Here is a 21,874-nt window from a genome sequence, read left to right as displayed (position 1 = left end):
AAGGATAACAGAGGAAAGAGGATAGAAATATAGGAAAGATTATTACATGAAAGAGACAAAACCAAAGGAATCAAGGTCAGAGGAGGAAAGGAAATAAAGAAAAAGGAAAGAATGAAAAAGGCAGGACAAAAGGATGAAATGAAAGGAGGGAAGTAAATAAAGAGTGAGGAAAGAAAAGAACATGATTTGAGGAGGAGAGAGGAGGATGCATAGGAAAGGGAATAAGAACAAAAAGGGAAGGAGAAAGAGAGGAAATAGAAATCAGAGAAGAGAAGATGAGAGTGAGAGATGAGGCGATTAAATGGTAAAATAAGGAAACGAGAGCAGAATAAAGGAAATAAAAGAGGAAACGAGGGAAAGGGGAGAAGAGATAAAGAAAGGAGAAAATGTGTTGAGGAGGTAAAAAATAATGAAGCATATGGAAAAAATTTAAAAGATGAAGAAATGAGGAGTGATAAATGAGTGAGAAGGTTTAAAGTCTATTAATAGGACAGAACAGCAACAGGCTGGACGTCCATAACAGGTCGTGACCACGCCCCTCCCAGCACCTATCAGCCAATCAGACCGCACCAAACCTGCCAAGTCAGCAGCGATAAAATACTGCTGTGTGTGTGTGTGTGTGTGTGTGTGTGTGTGTGTGTGTGTGTGTGTGTGTGAGAGAGAGAGAAAAACAGCTGCAAAACTACACAACAGTACAAGAAGTACACTTCACAATATGTGCTCAGCAGGTTTAGTACTGCAGCAGCACCAGTACTAATACTTTGTATTAGTAACAGTGACGCTGCATTCATTAATCTTCATTTTAGTCAATTAAATTTGAACTAGTCAAACTCGGAGTTAATTAATATGAACCCTTTGATAATGTTTGTAACACAACACTGAGTGTGCTATACATAATTTGACCAGCAGATGTCTCCAACGAGCTGCTAAATGAGGTTTCACATGGTGAAGCTTTTGGTGAAGCAGTTGGATATGAAGCTCCTTGAAGTGGCAAAGCGTCTTCACTACTCTGTGTACTTTGTTGGTTAATATCACTTACTTTGAAATACTTGTGCCAGAGTCTATGTCCTCACAGAAACTATAATCGCACAAATACTTTTGGTTTCATAAGTGTATGGCCGAGTCCCAATTCGGTGGCTGCACACTTCAAAGGTTGTATTCGTCAGCTGTCCCACTTCAAGAGCTGTGCATGAAGCGTCCAACGGGTACTGCGTTCTCTCCCCTGAAAACGACGGATGCTACAGCTGGATCCTTCATGACCAAAATAATCCCATCAGTCACTGCGTGATTTTCATGACAAAATGATTAGTCAATAAAATAAATTTAAGAAAAGATTTTAAAAAAGACACTTGTATATTACTTATTTACAACTGTACACAAGTACTGAAAAATGATTGCTAAACTACTACGCTAGCGCGATGTCTTCGGTCTTAGATTATTAGTCACCGTTTCTTTCCTCAGCAGTGCAATATGTAGGAGTACTTTAATAACAGTAGTAGTACTTTCAGCAGTAGTAACAGCTGCAGCAGCAGTAGTACTACTTTCATTAGTAGTAGCAGGAGCAGTAGTACTAGTGTGCTGTAGTTTGTCCTTGTCACCACTGGGGGCGCTGTTGTGTCAGTGATGGTGTGATGAGTTCAGACAGACAGATGACACTGTGGACAAAAAGGAAACAGGAAAAGCACACAGGGAGAAACAGGAAGTGATGTTTCCGTCAGAAGACGGCGTGATGGAGAGATGAGGAGACATCAGTAAAGACGTAAAGAAGGATTAAGGGATGAACAGCCTGAAGTCGTCCAGCAGAGTCTCAGCCCCCCTCTGCCAGCCCATAATAGGCTAATGGGATGCATCACCGTGGCAACAGTGATGCTACCACGATGTGTGTCCATCTGTCTGTCACTCTGTCTGTCCCCGACTTCCCACCTGAGACAGCTCATTTCAGACATGGAACTCCACATCTGGACTCCGGCGTGCTCTGTGACACGCCCACTGAGCCGCCGTGTGCAGCACACACTTACATCCTTCCTTCTATACTTCCATTTCTCTATCTCATCCTTCCTTTCCTTGTCCCATCTTTCCCTAAACGTCTCCTCCTTGTTGAGTTGTTTCAAAAGATGCTCTGCTGCAAAATGGATTCCTTGTCCGGCGCCTCCCTCTGTCTTTTTGTCTCTGTCCAAACAGGGCCGTCCTTTATTTTCCTACAGCAGCAGGCCGCAGAGGAAAAACAAAAAGCGTGTCTGTCGCTCAGCTTCTCCTCCCGCATCTGTCCATCCGTCCGTCTGTGGGACCGTTTGCATTGTAAATGAGCGTAAACGCTGCACGCTGTCCTCGCCTTCTTCCTCGCTTTGACCCTCAGGATCAGGACAAACTGATGCAAACTTTTCCAGAGTCTGTGGATGGAAATCATCATCCAAATGCTTCAGGGCCTGAAAGGAGGCTGGCGGGTTCTACAAGTCTACAAGACACCCCGGAAGGCCAAAACCACACCAGTGACTTAGTCTAGAGTCAGCTGACCCCAGACTGAAACCGCTGACTGCATACAGGATGTGGACCTGGACTCAGACCCTGCTGATCCGCTCCTCTCCACACCACCCGACTGGGGACCAACAGCTCGTTATTATCACACCGGAATCTGGATTTCTGTCCTCTCACTACATGTCCGTCTTCCACTCAGGATCCTGTCACAACTTCTCAGATAATTCGAGATGTGCAACACAAAGCATCCAGAGTACAAATGTCAGAATTCCCAGTGGATCTGCATTTATCCGAGAATGGGGTGCTGCTGTGATTACAGACCTGTGCAGCGTTTTCCAGGGATGAAAAGATGCGTATTTTGATTGGCTGATGTGGTTAGCTGTGGTGCAGTGGCTAGCATTCCTGCCTCCCAGCAAGGCAGGAAGGGTATCCGGCGAAAAATTACTGCCAAATCAAACTGCAGAGTCACACAGGATCCGCTGTGGCGATCCCAAGAAAAACAAGCAAACCTAAAAAACAAAAAACCTAACAAATGTCTGTGATTCGCTGTTCCTTTTGCTGACTGGCTGAACTCAGACTACATCAACCAATAAAAACACAAGTTTTAATCCAGCCCTGGAAAAAGCTACGGCAGTTCCACGGATCAAACACTGGAATCCCAATCGGAACTCAGGTACACCCGACTCTGCTGGGAATTCTCACACCTGAGTGAGTTTATCAAATATTTCACTTGTTTGTGTGAATTCATTCGATTCAAGAGATTATAGTGAAAAATACATCCAACAGACAGGTGCAGCGAGATGTGATGAACAAAATGCTTCGTTTAAAAAAGAAACGGTGAACGGTGTCAGAGGTCTGATTCATCCCGACACACCGTGACATAACCACACGAGTACACACACATCAACATACATACCACCAACATCATCCACATCATACACACCAATCAATCAAGCATTTTCATGATCAATATATGCTTTAGATCATCAGTCCAGGCATCTGGGTTGTTGAGAGATACAAAGGTAAAATAAAAAAAATTGCCCACATTTTAAATGAAATCTACAGAAAATAGTGACTTTGATGAGCGTGCAGTGAACACGGTTAGTTCAAGGGCTGTGGGAAATTTGTCAACCTAAAGATAACTTCTATTTTTACTTTCTGCTTTTGATAAGTTGTGCAGTTTGAAACAGTCTGATTTTAAAGGTAATACATGAAGAAGCTTTTTGTTGTTATGTGATGTCACAGAAGAACAGGAACATGCGCACGTACCTGTGCATGTTGCCGTTGGTAGTGAAGGTCTGTCCACAGATGGAGCATTTGTACGGTCGTTCCCCGCTGTGGACCAGCATGTGCCTGTCCAACGAGGAGGCGGAGCTTAGACACTTCCCACAGATGCTGCACGAATGGTCCGTGGCGCCGGCATCGGCGTTGTGCTGCGAGGAGGAAATGACATGTGTGAAGGTACGGCTGCAGGAAGAAGAACATTTAGAGGCACTCATCGACACAGATAACTTTGTCCACTTCTTCGACCGTCGTTTAGAAACGTCTCAACAGTAATGCCTGTAAAATGATGCTTTTCTGATCCATTACTGTGGATACGGATCAGGGCGGGGCTTAATGACAGGATTAAACAAAACGCCAAAAATGGCAGAAAGCAGAAAATCTAACAAAATTCTTGATTCCAGGTCAGAAACAGTTCTGCTGATCTGATTGGACATTTCAGTTCAACACAACTGATCTGAGATCTGCCGCCATCTACAGGTCAGGTCGCATGTTTTCGTCTTTCATGTAACTTAACATCAGCGTGACAACTTGTGTTATCGCTATATGTTATTATTATATAATACAGACACCAGAAGGTGGCGCTGCAGCCTATGGATGAGGGTCAAGTCAAAGAAGAATTTGTTGTACAGACCGAATGAACCTGCCCACTGTACGAGATGGTAACGATTAGCATGAGCCAAACACGTGAACACAAATTCCACAAATATCCAACACGTTTGTGTTTTTGTCACTTTTCTGTCAACAGCAGGAGCTTGATGTGGAATCAGTCAATAAAATGGCGACGTTTTCCATGAGGGAGGAAAGAGTTTTCTTTCAAAGTTAAGAAAGAGAGTTAGCGCAGTTAGCAGAGTGAGTGTGGTTAGCATAGTTAGCGTTGTTAGCAGTGTAAGCGCTGTTAGAAGAGTGAGCGCGGATAACGTGTACCTGTCGGATGTGCATGGTGAGCTGGTGTTGCGTTTGACAGTTCTTATCACACAGAGGACAGATGTAAGAGGAACCGTCGTCTTTGGTGTCCTACAAGCAAACACACAAATATATATATATTAAAGTACATATAAAGTAAGATAAAAAAAGATACCAAAAATCTGTTTTTTTTACTCTTTCAGTTGTAAACAAATGGGTAAACACTTGAAATGTGCAAATCAGAAAAACAACAAAGAGTGCGCCACCTACTGGCCTATGGTAGAAAAGCACCCAGCTGTTATTCCACAGAGGAGGAAGGTCAGACTTCCACGCTCCGCCCCTTTTAACCTTTGTGAAATCATGACATCCATCAGGTGGTGTCACATCAGATTTGTCTTTTTATGCGGCACAAAGCAATTTGTTGACCTAAAACGGGGTCAACATGTCGCCACGGTGGCGTGCCGTTTGTCACTTCCTGTTTTTAACATTGGCCACAGAGGTCATGTGATCACTGATGTTTGTCAACAAGATAATTACGCAAAACGGGTTCCAATCAGACTGAAATAAGGGGTGGCTGTTTATACTCTGAGGCGGATCCGGATCTGGATTCAGGACCACATTTTGATGCTTAATCAGCTTTCCAAAAATAAAAATAAAAATAAAAACATTGAACAGATGCCCGTCAAGGCCTCAAACCTTTTTTTTTTGTTTTAATCTCTAAATGTGAGGCAGTACTGAGAGAACCCGGTACTGTGGATCAGGACTCACACCTGGATTCAAGTTCTCTTTTTTAAGACCATCCCAAAAACTGAACTATGGATCTTGATGATCCCAGTCATTGCCTCCATGTGGTGGGAAACAGCATGGCGCCCCCTGCCGTGGTTGTGAGGTCACAGCGTGGCGCTGAGGAGAAACACGACCTGATGAAAGCCGCCTGAGTCACTGCAGACGGACGGACAGCGTGACCTCACAGAGCATCGCCAAAACAATCTGGGGAGGGGGGGGCACATCCGGTCAAAGAGTGAGGGAAGCGGCACTTCCTTTTACTGTTTCAGCTACAGGAAGTGGTGACGGGGCGAGGAATGCCACAGTGCATGATGGGAGAGGAGTGGAGCAGAAAAGTAATTCTCTAAATAAAACTCCTCTTATAATATTAAAACAACTTTGAAACTGTGGTTTGTGTTTTTTTCCTCCATGAGGTAGACATTTGCTCTGGTTTCACAATCAGATGATTTTGATTTGGACGTCTGATTTCAGACGCATTCCCACATCAGTGTCCAGGAATCAAAGTATGTACAAACCTCACGGGACTCCAGATCTTTATGGTTCTGTTCCAGGTTTGAGTTTAACCATAATGAAAAATAATGAATAATTAATGAAAAGTTCATCATTTGTGTTGTGAACCTTTTTTTTTTTTCTTTTTTTTTTTTTAAAATCATCAAATCACCACAAGAACGTTTGTGTTTCTGATTTCCGTCTGAGCGTTCGGATGATGTCAGACCTGGTTTCGTCGTGTGTTGCGGGTTGGCGGTGCTCTCATGGCTGCAGTCTTGTTGGGGGAGGGGCTACAGACAGAAAACAAAATGACTACATTAGTTCATGTGTTCACTCACATTCTGCAAAAAGTCAACAACCTTTAAGAATCAAACCTTACAGTAGTGTTCAGAATCATCCTGGAGCTGATCACTGGGTGAGCCTTTGCCATTCTGGTTATTCTTCTATCCATTTTGATGGTTGTTTTCTGTTTTCTTCCATGCATCTCTGGTTTTTTATCCATTTTAAAGCATTGGAGATCATTGTAGATGAACAGCCTATAATTTTTTGCACCTGCATATAAGTTTTCCCCTCTCCAATCAACTTTTTAATGAAACTACGCTGTTCTTCTGAACAAGGTCTTGAACATCCCATTTTCCTCAGGCTTTCAAAGAGAAAAGCATGTTCAACAGGTGCTGGCTTCATCCTTAAATAGGGGACACCTGATTCACACCTGTTTGTTCCACAAAATTGACGAACTGACTGAATGTCACACTACTATTATTGTGAACACCCCCTTTTCTACTTTTTTTTTTACTAATAGCCCAATTTCATAGCCTTAAGAGTGTGCATATCATGAATGCTTGGTCTTGCTGGATTTGTGAGAATCTACTGAATCTACTGGTACCTTGTTTCCCATGTAACAATAAGAAATATACTCAAAACCTGGATTAATCTTTTTAGTCACATAGCACTACTATTATTCTGAACACTACTGTATGTTAGTAAATACTGACTGTTCAGATGCAACACCGATGGATCATTCGGACGTGCTGATGGAGCAGTCGCAAATGCCGATGCCGTGATCAGGGACTGCCCTGGACCCAATTACTATGTCACAAAGAAAACAAGTGTAATCACCTGGGGGAGGGTGCAGCAGAGGAGGAGTGGCCTGAGGTGGCTCCACTCCCTCCTCCCTCTCCTCCTCCTCCGTTGATGGTCCCAGTTGCTGACATCACTGCTGACATCATGGCGTTGATGGGTGACAGGTCTCCTCCTCCTTCAGCTCCCTCGTTTCCTCCTCCTTCACCTTGGTCACCATTCTGTAGCTTCTGTTCGTGGCTCGCTGCCTCCGTTGCACCGCTGACCGCTACTGGGATGAGGACAAACACGGAAACAGATTCATAACAAAAATTCTGGAGCAACTCTGAACAAAGAAACTATTAAAAAAAACACTTTGGAATCACTGCAGTTATTATCATTATTATTATTATCGTTATTATTACTCAGTAAAAATATCTGATTTCTTTTGTGCAAACTTTAATTTTGTAATTTTGTTTTTTTATGATTCTCTACCTTTGAGGACGCTGTGTGTTTTCCCTTCCGTAAGCCCCGCCTCTTCATTTGTCTCAGCGTTGGCTCCTCCCCCATCTTGTTGCTCCTCTGTGGCGTTTTCCATCACTGCTGGAAAAAACAAATGTACAGAGAAGTGAAGCAGCTGTCATGGCAACATGGTTTTATGATTATAATCACAATTTATAGATTAAAAAAAAAGAAAACCAGCCATTGACATTCATTTTTAAGGTGCTATTGTATTGTGAGCGTACACGAAAACTACCCCTCCACACGCGAATTTTTGCAATACAGCCCGTTTGTAATCCGACATATGGACGAGCTGGAAGAGAATCAAACAACAGAAGCATTTTAAACAAATCCTTCACTTAAACTTTGAAAATTACTGTGATGCAAGTTGCCACATCTCATCACAAAAAAACAATCAAACAGGGTGATGTCAACCAAAAGGCTCCACAGAAATCAGATCTTCCCTAAAATAATTCAGATATTTCCTTCAATCTGTACAAACAAACAGGGGGAGGAGCTTTTACAGATTTTGATAATTTGATTTAATTGACGCTTTCTGTCGGAACTATTCTGAATTTGTTTGTTTGTGGTTCTATGAGCCGAGTTTGCAAGAGAAACACCAGGAGGCGCTGATGACGACGGAGAATCAGTAAAACACACACACAAAGAAACAAACACTCGGATAAAACAAAATGAAAATGGTGAGATGTTTTTAATCAATACATTTGGAGTTAGATCGCCACACTGTCACCACAAGTCTTTACGATAAGAAACCTGTCAAAAGGATCTGTGACAGGACATCAGTAAGCTAATTCAACTCTAATCTGCCCCCTGGTGGACATATTTTATAAACCCATCTCCTGAGGATGCAGGAAAACATGTGAACATCGACATCATTTTGCACAGTAATGACCCTGAACCCGCGGTGGACAATAAGGCACCGCAGGTCAAAAACCTGAGGCGCCACATTCCCGTTTCAGGAAGACGTTTGTGAACGCAGCGGGTTAGGGTTATGTTTGAGTTCAGGGCTCGATCTGACCAATCGTTTATCTCACAAAGTGTCAGTTACACTGATCAGCTGACTTCAACAACAGGAAGCACTCTGAGCGACTCGGGAGAAGCTTTGTGAATCCTTTCAGCCGAAACAGCTTTGTTTACAATGAATCGATATTGACACTTTCAAGAAGAAGGAGAGAAAGAAGAAGTCAGAAATGAAGAAAATAAAAAGAGAAGACAGGCAGAGGATGGGCAGAGCAACGCGAGTGTCCAGTGACAGCTGCGAGCGCGTTCTGCAGCAATGCACCTGCCGCCGCCGTGTTAGAGTTTGTCACGTAAGAGCAGCACACGCAGAGGTCACTGGAAACGCACCAGGTCTGAAACCCCGGACTGGTTTCTTCTGCATTAGCCCATCATCTGTGGCCCTCAGCCCGGCTGCAATTGGCCAACGGCATGCTCAGGCAGCGCGTTTTACACGCCAGCCAAACGAACAGCAACAGATGGCTGCAGGAGGAGGAGGAGGGAAGGATGGAGAGGAGGAGGTGCAAAGAGATGCAGGTCATGGGACGAACACACCAAAGCTGTCAACTTTATGAACCAAAGAACTCAATTCGCTCAAAGCCACCAAATCTTTACAACAACTTTGGTAAAAAGGAAAAACACAAAAGCTTCAGTGACTTGTGACTTTTTGATCACGTGAGCTGAAAACAATAAACAAATAAAGAGTCAAACAGTTGAGTTAATATCACAAAAAGCTCAAAGTGCAAAGTTTATTTTATTTTACTGAAGATTCAAGAATTTTTTTTTTACATCAATGGTGTATACACTAAAATATTCATACAAAATTTCACATAAAGTTGAACAAAAAAAGTGAATAATGTTTCTAAAAACAAGCTTCAGTTTTTTAAAACCCAAGTATGATTTTATTTATTTTTTTTTTTAAACAATAATTTCCAGAACAGTGATAAATTGGTGACAGGTTTAAAAACGCTAATGACAGTCAGTCAACCTCCTATAGCTCCTCCCCCTTCATGCTCACATACAAAAATATTTCAAGAAAATAATTTGAAGTAACGTTAAAGATATGGATAAATAACAATCTAAAGTTAGCTAACTTGGCATGATGCCTCCATCTTCTTATTGTAGCTTTAATGGTGATGAACATTTGTTTGGGTTTGATCTGTGAACATTCTTAATTCTATTCTCACCCTGCATTTGTTATCATACAGGACAATGCGAGTTTCCACCGAGCTCAGCTGGTCTAAGATTAGTTCAACACTCAGCTCCAGACGTTCTTGCCCGTCCACATCATCTACTAACATAGGCAAATGGTTGGTTGTGGGTGTGTCCGACAGAAGCCTGTACTCAAGGTTCTTGAAATGGAGCAACATCTCCACCTGGTGGACATTTACCATTAATGCAGGTACAAACGAATTTCACCAAGAGCTCAAGTCTCATAATGTTTAAGAAACTCCCGTCTCTTCCTCTGTCCAGACGTACCACGTCGTGTCTTTTAGAATGTCGTGACCTTGCACACATCATGTAACCTGTTAGTGAAAAAGTGTTTTCACTGCAGTTTTTCTAAATGAGGCTTTTAAAAATTGAGTAATTTTTCCTGAAATCCACATTTCCAATTTTCAATTAGCAACTTCAAAGTGCACAATTTGGATGGTACTGGAAACCTGCCTGGAGATGAGGCATGCTAAGGCTGGGCACGCCGCTCAAGACAATACTTCCCCTGATGTTCAGCTAGAGAGGTCAGCGGTGTGCTGACCTGTCCCCCAGAGACCGCACCAACATGAATGCACAGTACTGTAGTATGAACGCAGTACTGTACACATCCTCTTCAGTATTTAGAAAAAGGTGATTTTGTTTTCCTGCTGCATTTGTGTTTTTGTTTTGTACAGTGCGCCACAACCAGAACAATATTAAAAATGTACAATAAGTGAGTTTAGTGTAGTTGGTGGAAACATCAATATATTTAGTGAATCATTTTTACAAGAATTTGTACACTTTTTGGTGCACTGATCCTACTTCTGATGTGTGTAGCTTTGAGAAATGGGGTCTGCTTTACAGGAACAATGTTTTTGTAAACGTGGAAAACTGCTTGAACTAAGAACTTCTGTGAATTGATGGATCGTGGTTCATTGGACAGTTCAGAAAATAGGAATCTGACTCCGCCTCAACGTCAACAAAACCACAAACGTTTACTTATCACCACAATGTCTAACATTTTACTGTGTGTCTGTGTGTGTGTGTGTGTGTGTGTGTGTGTTAGCTGGTGTTCTAACATCTGTTCCCAGCAATCACTTACCCACACACAAATACACACGGGGCCCCACATGGTCACTTTTCTTTTTTTTTTCACAGGGATGTGCAAGAATTTCAGGATGTGTGTGTGTGCGCACGCTCACTGGTGTTTGTCACTCTGGAGTTAGCTGATGTGTTCATGTTCTCAAACACACACAGACACACACACACACACACACTTCTTTGCGCAAGGCGAGTAATGCCTCGGTCCCACTGAATAATATAGCCATGAATAATGATCCACATTTTAATCTGTCACGTATCCGCTACTAAGGCGCCTCACATGTGGCAGGTATTAGCCTCCAGTGAGGCTGGACGGGGTCCACTGGAGGCTGCTGTTCGCTTGTGTTCCAGAGTCATTAAATGCAGCAGTTCTGTGTCTCTGTGACCACAAAAAAAGAGACACCACAATAAGGTGGCAGCATTAACTATATACACCTGCCCCTGTGTGGATCACTCCACCAACCCCCCCCCCCCCCCCCCCCAAATAAATTAAAACCAATCCACAAACACAAAACCCATCCATAACCAGACCAGCTAGAACTGAACCACGGGTTTCTGGACAGTCGCCTCTGCACTTCCTCTCGCTGGCTTTATTTCTTCTGCGGCTTACAGTCATTTTGACACTGTGATCCAACTTTTAACTTTGTGTTCCTCTGTTATTATCTGCAAAAATCACTCTTTTGCATGCTGGCGTTCTGCGTAAATGCTTGTCTTGAGTGCGAGTCACTGCGTCAGCGCGCACACAGCGGACCTCATCTGAACCACTATAACAAGATGTTAAATCACAAACATACTTTTTCAGCAGCTTATGCAGAAGGAATGAACATGCAACTGTTTTACCAAGTTATTACAACATAAACATTACAAATAATTACTTTTTAAGCTGTTGCCAATATGTTCTCCACCTCGGTGCACGAGACGGAGAGGGAAAAAAAAAAAAAAGGGTCCAGACGAAACGGACCTCTGTGATTCCAGTAGCGATTAGAGGTGTTTTCAACATCCAAAGCTCTGACAGAAAATGATTAATCTGCTACAAAATAATTATTTTATATACAGCAGCCAGTGCACAAAGCAAGTGGAATTGTGCGCAACAGGGTGCAGCCAAAATAGCCTGTCTGTCCTCGTAGCCGCCAAGTCCTTAGATAATGGGCTTTTAATGGCCTCATCCTCACCACAATCATGCCACTAAAATCCGTGTTAGTCCTTGTAGTACCTCGTACACAAACTGCCCCATGCTGTTGTTGATAAATTTTGAGCGTCTTGAAATTAGCGCCACGCTCAGAGATGAGCCTTGTTAGCCGAATATTCTGCCTCTAAGAGCCACTATTCTCCCACGATTATTGAATAACTGGACTCGTACCAAAAACAACATGCTGCATGGCTTATTATTCACTGTTCATTATTCGGTGGGACCAGGACTTAACATTCAACTCTAACGAGCTGCAATCATCAAAGCTGCACAATCATTAGACAGACAACACGTGGGAGGGAGGAGCGTCTGCAGGTTTTTTTTTTTTTAAAAATCACGCCATCAGCAAGTAAAAGTCCAGATGACAGGTGGACAAATTCATCACACAGGTCAGTGTTCCAGTTTTCACGTCCATCCATGAAGAACAAAATCATTCTTCAAAAGTGACATTTTCAGGCATCTGGGCTGTGAAATGAACAATGCATGAAGAAGAAGGAAAAAAAACAAAAAAAACAAACAAACTCTTGGGGAATTCTGAACCGTTTGTCACAAAAACAGAGTCCTGTAGGAGGCAGTAGTGAGTTTGGACAGGTGCGTCTGTCTGTGTCCACATTCATCAGTGAGACTTGAACAAAGACAATGACAGCAGCAGAACAAATAACATACACAGACACTCACTACTGCCCCCTTCAGACTGCTGTGGCACATCACACTTCCTTTTGTGATGTCATCAAGCACAATGTATGTTTCATCCGAACATTTTTTTCTCTCTCTTCATTTCTGCTTTTTGTTTTTTGATAATACAGAAGAATAACAATTTATCGACGGCTTCATAAAAAACTACACATTTCTCTTTAAGCAGTACTTGTACTTGTGTTGTAGTACTTTTTACTTTGACAAAGATTTTGGAGACTGATGCAGAGACGGGACTCGTTTGGCTGAATACGGGCTGACAGAGGAGTTTGAGGAATGCTGCCTGGAATCTAGTCTTCTCTTTGCACGTCTTCGGGGCGTTGGACATTCTTGTCAATAAGACAGCGAGATGCAGAGAGACAGTTATTCAAATGTCCGTCCATCCACCAGATGTGTACAGAGAAACATGGTCTGCTAGCCGCCAACACGCGAGCGAAAACATGCAGAAAAAAAGAGGTTTAAAGGGGGGGGGGGGGGGTGTTTGAGTTCGACACCAGGTGTCACTTTTGTCGCGTTGCTTTTGGCCTTGTAGCTTAAATACGACTAAGACACTCAGACCTGTTTTTCTGGCGTAGTATCTCGGCAGGTTTTGTGTGTGTGACCCAGGAGAAGGCCAGCGTGCTGGCACAGATTAAGATAAGATAAGATAAACTTTATTGATCCCACAGCGGCCAGAGTCATACAGTAGTAAAAAAAAAAAAAAAATTACATTAATGAAAGGTGACTAAAGTATAATGTCTGCTGGTGAGTGCATAAATACTGTGAACTGATTACATGAAAACAGAATATAAATGAGTATAAATGTGTAGATGGTAAATTTATTCCACAGGGTAAATTGCACAAATGTGCATGTAATAAAGCACAAAAGGTGACGGTAGACGTAGGTGATGCAAAATCAGCAGGTGATTATGGTGCTAAAACATTTTGAGGTATTAATACAGTCTAACTGCAGTTGGAATAAATGACCTGTGGAGGCGCTCTGTTTTGCACTGAGGGTGCAGCAGTCTATTACTGACGGAGCTGTTTAAGGCTCCCACAGTCTCATGTAAGGGGTGAGAGGGGTTGTCCATAATTGATGTCAGCTTAGCTTTGTACAAGTCGGGAGGTTTCCGTTAAATTTCAGTAATACCACGCACGCAACTCGATGCCACTCACCATCAGCAAAATCAGACTGTAAAGAATCAAAGATCATGATCTTCAGAAACCCACTCTATCCAACATTCCTAACTGCTGTCACTTAAAGCACAAGCCAGGCTAACACTAACAGCGGTAGCGCTTGTTTCCACGATGAAAACAGACCATGTTCGTGGGTCAAACGGTGTCCAGGAGCAAGACAATAAAACACAAATCATACAAGAAGATGATCAGGGATCATGTCAGGAAGAGCTGTAAAACATTTAGCTAAAACACGTTGAGCCCGCGTAAAGTGGAATTAAGCTCAAATACCGCAAGAGCTGTGATGGTTTTGTGTTTTGGCTAGTTTGCGTCAGTGTACTGATCTGTGCACACGCCACTTACTCCCTCTGATGGACACAAACAGCAACAACAAATGAATCACAACTACATTATAAATCATACGAATTAAGGTGCAGTATTAATCTATTACAAATGTAACGAAATAATCTTTAATTCATAGAACACTGCAAGCTTGCAGGTCATGTGATTTGTGGGAGGGGCATCATTACCAAAGTTTTTACTGTGTGTCTCAGCTTGAAAAACACAAGACTGTGTCTAGAAAACAAACTGTGAATGTGTTTTAAGTTCTGGTTGTGTGTTTGTGATTGGTCGTGTTTCTGAACACTGGCCCCGCCCTCACACCGCAGACTGTGACAGGCCGTCACGACCGTGCGTGATGAAGTGTGAAGCCGCTCTTAACGGTCTTCAGAAGCGTTAACGTTTCCTGCTGATGTGTCAGAGTTGAAGGTGACGTTTGAAAGCGAGCGGGCGGCGTTCTGTCGCTCGCTCTCTTTTCTGCTTTGTGCTCCAGCGTTTCTCACTCGACCACAACAGGAAGCGAACCCTCACCGGAGTCATAAGAGAGCGACTCCCGACTTCCCCGTGTGTGTGTGTGTTAAAGCATGATGGTCTCTCTGTCTCTTTAAGCCCCGCCCACAGCACCACCTAACACTTGGCTGCCATTACCCATCCTCCACCGCTCCGCTCGCCTCGCAGCACAACTCTGTCCCAACTTGTCCCAACCCAGTGAACATCCCGAGGCGCACAAACCGACAGCTTCACCCTCTCTCGCTCTCCCACGCCTCCCCTCCTCCCTCCCTCCTCCACTGCTCCATCTTTTGTTTGCAAAACTTTACAGATGAACCGGGGAAAAAAAAAGGATTTTTTTTTCTTCCTTTTCGCACAGACGTAAACTCAAAGCAAGCATCATCCTCTCAGCATCATCTCGTCTTTCACTGTGCACTTTTCCAGCTTTTGGCTAAGTTGCACACTGATGGACGAGCGAGAGAGACGAGGGAAAGAGAAAAGAAGGAGGGAGAAAGAGAGGGGGAGAGAGAAAACAAGGAGGGAGGAAGAGGGGCTGCAGTTTAGAAGTGAGGTGCTACAGTGTTGAGATAACATCGACAGAGTGTCAGAGCTACTGTACAACCGACATACCAGAGGGAGGGAGGGGGAGGAGTGCACTTCAGCCAATCAGCAGACAGATTCCACCACATGCACAAAGGTCCAAATATAATTGGATGCTGTGCGCTGTGTATCTCTGTCGTTGTGCACTGTGTGTGTGTCTCTGTCGTCACGACACTGGCAATATGTGTGTGTATCTCTGTCATTGTGTGTGTGTGTATGTATCTGTCATTGTGCTCCGTGTGTGTGTATCTCTGTTGTTGCATATACTGTGTGATGTGTGTATCTCTGTTGTTGTGAACTGTGCGTTATACGAATATCTCATATATCTCTCTGTGTATTATATTGTTATTCATGTCAGCACCAATGATGTTGGGATGAAGCACTCAGAGGTCACAAAATGGACAGAGGACTTGTGACCTTGCCAGAAAGATGTGTCGGCATCAATTAATAGTCTCTGGTCTCCTCCCCTCCCGGGGTACTGATGACGTGTTAGCAGGCTGACACAGTTAAATAGGTAACTGCTGCAATTTTGTACACAGCAATGCTTTCGTTTTATTGATAAATGGCCTTTGTTTTGAGGCTGCCGTGGCTCTGCTGATGCCGGAGGGCCGTCACCCTACTGGGGAAGGCACCGCCATCTGTCTGCGAACAGAGTTCTACAGGGAGGGTAACATTAGCACTTTACAGCTAGCCACAGAGCAGGTGATTAGAGACCCTGCAGGCTTACTGCAAATGTGGGTGTGGAATCCATTAGCATAGTGGGGAAATTGGTGCAGAAAATCCACTATGTTGATAGTGTAGTTTATGTGGCAGGGAGGGGAAATTCATCAAGTTGAGATGTGGTCTGTTTCCATACACATGTCCATAAAACTCATAGAGGGATAGCTTTACAAACTTAATACCCATTACTACATTGGATGACACTGAAATTGAGGATGGCCCGTTGGCTGTTTCAGCAATATCAAAGTATTTTGTGTCTGCTACCTGTAACCCGCATGGAATGTCTCAAACCTAAACCTACTTCCAGGCAGACAGTTCAACTGTCAACCCCACAGAGGTTCTTAGTCTGGGTCTCATTAACATAAGATCACTGTCCTCAAAATCACTGCTGATTAATGATCTAATTATGGATCATCACTTAGATATGACTGGGTTATGTGAAACTTGGCTTAAAACCTACAGCTGTCCTCCCCTTAAATGAGCGACCTGCCTCATTTTGAAATGGGTTGCCTGCCAACACTGTTCAAAAAAGCTGGGACAGTGGTATGTTTACCATTGTGTTACATCACCTTCCTTCTAACAACACTCAATAAGCGTTTGGGAACTGAGGGACACTAATTGTTGAAGCTTTGTAGGTGGAATTCTTTACCATTCTTGCTTGATGTACGACTTCAATTGTTCAACAGTCCAGGGTCTCCGTTGGTCGTATTTTGCACTTCATAATGCACCACACATTTTCAATGGGCACAGGTCTGGACTGTAGGCAGGCCAGTTTAGTACCCGCACTCTTAATATGAAGCCACACTGTTGTAACACGTGCAGAATGTGGCTTGGCATTGTCTTGCTGAAATAAGCAGGGATGTCCCTGAAAAAGATGTTGCTTGGATGGCAGCATGTGTTGCTCCAAAACCTGTATGTACCTTTCAGCATTGATGGTGCCATCACAGATGTGCAAGTTGTCCACTCCATGGGCACTAACACACCCCCATACCATCACAGATGCTGGCTTTAACTTTGCACTGGTAACAATCTGGATGGTCTTTGTCTTCTTTTGTCCAGAGGACACGACGTCCCATGATTTCCCAAAAACAATTTGAAATGTGGACTCATCAGACCACAGCACACTTTTCCACTTAGCGTCTGTCCATTTCAAATGAGCTTGGGCCCAGAGAAGGCAGCGGCGTTTCTGGATGTTGTTGATGTATGACTTTCACTTTGCATGGTAGAGTTTTAACTTGCACTTGTAAATGTAGCGACAAACTGTGTTAACTGACAATGGTTTTCTGAAGTGTTCCTGAGCCCATACGGTAAGATCCTTTACACAATGATGTTGGTTTTTAATGCAGTGCCGCCTGAGGGATCGAAGGTCATGGGCATTCAATGTTTGTTTTTGGCCTTGCTGCTTACATGTAGAAAGTTCTCCAGATTCTCTGAATCTTCTGATTATATTATGGACTGTAGAGTGATGGAAGCCCTAAATTCCTTGCAATTGAACATTGAGAAACATTGTTATTAAACTGTTGGACTATTTTTCATGCAGTTGTTCACAAAGTGGTGATCCTCGCCCCCATCTTTGCTTGTGAATGGCTGAGGACTTTTGGGGAATGCTCCTTTTATACCCAATCACGACACTCACCTGTTTCAAATTAGGTGTTCTTTGAGCATTCATCAACTTTCCCAGTCTTTGTTGCCCCGTCCCGTTTTTTTTTTTTTTTTTTTTTTTTTTTTTTTTTTAAACGTGTTGCAGGCATCCATTTCAAAATGAGCAAATATTTGCACAAAACAAAAAAGTTTATCAGTTTGAACATTTAATATCTTGTCTTTGTGGTGTATTCAACTGAATATAGGTTGAAGAGGATTTGAAAATCATTGTATTCTGTTTTTATTTACATTTTACACCACGTCTCCAACTTAATTGGAATTGGGGTTGTATAAGCATGCAATACTGGCTACAAAGTGGACCTATTCCTCTGATCTAATTAACAAAACAAGCATAACTCAAAGTTCTTGTTCAACACGGTGGCAACACTTATTCATGGACAACCACCTGCAGTTCGCTCTCCTTTTACCACACAAAATTTCTTGGATTACTTCGAAAAGAAAATAGAAGACATTAGGTTAAACATATCCCAGCATGCCTTAATCCAGCCACTACACCCTGCTATTGAGGTGGGCACCATTACTGAGGTATTACCTAGATTTACAGAATTTGATAGTATCTAACTAGACATGCTGACAAAACTCGCAATGTCAACAAAAAGCACAACCTGTTTATTTATATAATATTTGATCAACATATTGATTTATTCTGCCTTACAGAAACCTGGTTACAGCAGGAATGAATATGTTAGTTTAAATGAGGTCAACACCCCGAGTCACACTAACTGTCAGAATGCTCGTAGCACGGGCCGAGGCGGAGGATTAGCAGCAATCTTCCATTCCAGCTCATTAATTAATCAAAAACCCAGACAGAGCTTAATTCATTTGAAGCTTGACTCTTAGTCTTGTCCATCCAAATTGGAAGTCCCAAAAAACAGTTTATTTGTTATTATCTATCGTCCACCTGGTCGTTACTGTGAGTTTCTCTGTGAATTTTCAGACCTTTTGTCTGACTTAGGCTTAGCTCAGATAAGATAATATAGTGGGCGATTTTAACATCCACACAGATGCTGAGAATGACAGCCTCAACACTGCATTTAATCTATTATTAGACTCTACTGGCTTTGCTCAAAATGTAAATGAGTCCACCCACCACTTTAATCATATCTTAGATCTTGTTCTGACTTAGGTATGGAAATAGAAGACTTAACAGTATTCCCTGAAACTCCCTTCTGTCTGATCATTTCTTAATAACATTTACATTTACATGGGGAATAAGTTCATTACACTAGAAGTCTTTCAGAAAGCGCTGTAACTAGGTTTAAGGATATGATTCCTTCTTTATGTTCTCTAATGCCACTATACCAACACAGTGCAGAGTAGCTACCTAAACTCTGTAAGTGAGATAGAGTATCTCGTCAATAGTTTTACATCATCATGAAGACAACTTTGGATGCTGTAGCTCCTCTGAAAAAGAGAGCTTTAAATCAGAAGTGCCTGACTCCGTGGTATAACTCACAAACTCGTAGCTTAAGCAGATAACCCGTAAGTTGGAGAGGAAATGGCGTCTCACTAATTTAGAAGATACTTCACTGGAAAAGATTCTGTTGCTCTATAAAAAAAGCCCTCCGTAAAGCTAGGACATCTTTCTACTCATCACTAATTGAAGAAAATAAGAACAACCCCAGGTTTCTTTTCAGCACTGTAGCCAGGCTGACAAAGAGTCAGAGCTCTATTGAGCTGAGTATTCCATTAACTTTAACTAGTAATGACCTTCATGACTTTCTTTGCTAACCAACAATTTTAACTATTAGAGAAAAAATTACTCATAACCATCCCAAAGACGTATCGTATCTTTGGCTGCTTTCAGTGATGCCGGTATTTGTTTAGACTCTTTCTCTCCGATTGTTCTGTCTGAGTTATTTTTCATTAGTTACTTCATCCAAACCATCAACATGTCTATTAGACCCCATTCCTACCAGGCTGCTCAAGGAAGCCCTACCATTATTTAATGCTTCGATCTTAAATATGATCAATCTATCTTGTTAGTTGGCTATGTACCACAGGCTTTTAAAGGTGGCAGTAATTAAACCATTACTTAAAAAACCATTACTTAAAAAGCCATCACTTGACCCAGCTATCTTAGCTAATTATAGGCCAATCTCCAACCTTCCCTTTTCTCCACAAATTCTTGAAAGGGTAGTTGTAAAACAGCTAACTGATCACCTGCAGAGGAATGGTCTATTTGAAGAGTTTCAGTCAGGTTTTAGAATTCATCATAGTACAGAACAGCATTAGTGAAGGTTACAAATGATCTTCTTATGGCCTCGGACAGTGGACTCATCTCTGTGCTTGTTCTGTTAGACCTCAGTGCTGCTTTTGATACTGTTGACCATAAAATTTTATTACAGAGATAGAGCATGCCATAGGTATTAAAGGCACTGCGCGCGGTGGTTTGAATCATATTTGTCTAATAGATTACACTTTGTTCATGTAAATGGGGAATCTTCTTCACAGACTAAAGTTAATTATGGAGTTCCACAAGGTTCTGTGCTAGGACCAATTTTATTCACTTTATATATGCTTCCCTTAGGCAGTATTATTAGACGGTATTGCTTAAATTTTCATTGTTACGCAGATGATACCCATGCTTTATCTATCCATGAAGTCCAGAGGACACACACCAATTAGCTAAACTGCAGGATTGTCTTACAGACATAAAGGCATGGATGACCTCTAATTTCCTGCTTTTAAACTCAGATAAAACTGAAGTTATTGTACTTGGCCCCACAAATCTTAGAAACATGGTGCTAACCAGATCCTTACTCTGGATGGCATTACCCTGACCTCTAGTAATACTGTGGAGAAATCTTGGAGTCATTTTGATCAGGATATGCTTCAAAGCGCATATTAAACAAATATGTAGGACTGCTTTTTTGCATTTACGAAATATCTCTAAAATTAGAAAGGTCTTGTCTCAGAGTGATGCTGAAAAACTAATTAATGCATTTAATTTCCTCTAGGCTGGACTATTGTAATTCATTATTATCAGGTTGTCCTAAAAGTTCCCCTAAAAAGCCTTCAGTTAATTAAAAATGCTGCAGCTAGAGTACTAAGGGGACTATGAAGGAGAGAGCATATCTCACCCATATTGGCCCTCTCTTCATTGGCTTCCTGTTAATTCTAGAATAGAATTTAAATTCTCCTTCTTACTTATAAGGTTTTGAATAATCAGGTCCCATCTTATCTTAGGGACCTCGTAGTACCATATCACCCCAATAGAGCGCTTCGCTCTCAGACTGCAGGCTTACTTGTAGTTCCTAGGTTTGTAAGAGTAGAATGGGAGGCAGAGCCTTCAGCTTTCAGGCTCCTCTCTGTGGAACCAGCTCCCAATTCAGATCAGGGAGACAGACACCCTCTCTACTTTTAAGATTAGGCTTAAAACTTCCTTTTTGCTAAAGCTTATAGTTAGGGCTGGATCAGGTGACCCTGAACCATCCCTTAGTTATGCTGCTATAGACGTAGACTGCTGGGGGGTTCCCATGATGCACTGTTTGTCTGTTTTTGCTCTGTATGCACCACTCTGCATTTAATCATTAGTGATCGATCTCTGCTCCCCTCCACAGCATGTCTTTTTCCTGGTTCTCTCCCTCAGCCCCAACCAGTCCCAGCAGAAGACTGCCCCTCCCTGAGCCTGGTTCTGCTGGAGGTTTTTTCCTGTTAAAAGGGAGTTTTTCCTTCCCACTGTAGCCAAGTGCTTGCTCACAGGGGGTCGTTTTGACCGTTGGGGTTTTACATAATTATTGTATGGCCTTGCCTTACAATATAAAGCGCCTTGGGGCAACTGTTTGTTGTGATTTGGCGCTATATAAAAAAAAAAAAATTGATTGAATTGAATTGATTGATTTGATCCTATACCAACAAAACTGTTTAAGGACCTGTGGTCCACTCTTGGACCAACTGTGCTCGAAATTATTAATCTTTCTTTAACTTCTGGATCTGTTCCTAAATGTTTCAAATCTGCAGTGATTAAACCATTACTTAAGAAACCTAATCTTGACCCTAGTGTATTGAAAAACTATTGGCCGATATCAAATCTATCATTTTGCTCAAAAATTCTGGAAAAAGTGGTTTCACAGCAGCTCGTGGACTATCTTACTGAGAATAATCTCTCTGAGCCACTGCAGTCTGCTTTTAGAAAATATCATTCCACAGAGACGGCTCTCACTAAAGTGGTGAATGATCTTCTGCTTGCAATGGATTCGGACACCACTACGGTTCTGG

General features: G+C 42.3%; 1 protein-coding gene across 3 annotated transcripts in view; it reads right to left on the bottom strand.

The window, feature by feature from the left end:
- The window catches only part of rreb1a (ras responsive element binding protein 1a), a 96,914-nt gene that overhangs the window by 23,141 nt on the left and 51,899 nt on the right, over positions 1-21,874 (bottom strand). The window contains exons 3-7 of one of the 3 annotated variants that reach the window (XM_034185431.1): positions 7,492-7,599; positions 7,057-7,288; positions 6,164-6,227; positions 4,684-4,773; positions 3,745-3,908 (exon numbers count right to left, since the gene is read on the bottom strand). In XM_034185431.1, coding sequence (XP_034041322.1) covers positions 3,745-3,908; positions 4,684-4,773; positions 6,164-6,227; positions 7,057-7,288; positions 7,492-7,594 — 653 coding nt within the window. In that variant the 5' untranslated portion in view covers positions 7,595-7,599. The remainder of the gene's footprint in view (positions 1-3,744; positions 3,909-4,683; positions 4,774-6,163; positions 6,228-7,056; positions 7,289-7,491; positions 7,600-21,874) is intronic. The other 2 variants (XM_034185571.1, XM_034185503.1) reach the window with 2 other exon arrangements.

The sequence above is a fragment of the Thalassophryne amazonica genome, chromosome 1 (genome assembly GCF_902500255.1).
Source record: "Thalassophryne amazonica chromosome 1, fThaAma1.1, whole genome shotgun sequence".
Lineage (NCBI taxonomy): Eukaryota > Metazoa > Chordata > Actinopteri > Batrachoidiformes > Batrachoididae > Thalassophryne > Thalassophryne amazonica.
Note: the sequence above shows the minus strand (reverse complement) of the source record. Positions and strands in the feature narration are given on the sequence as shown.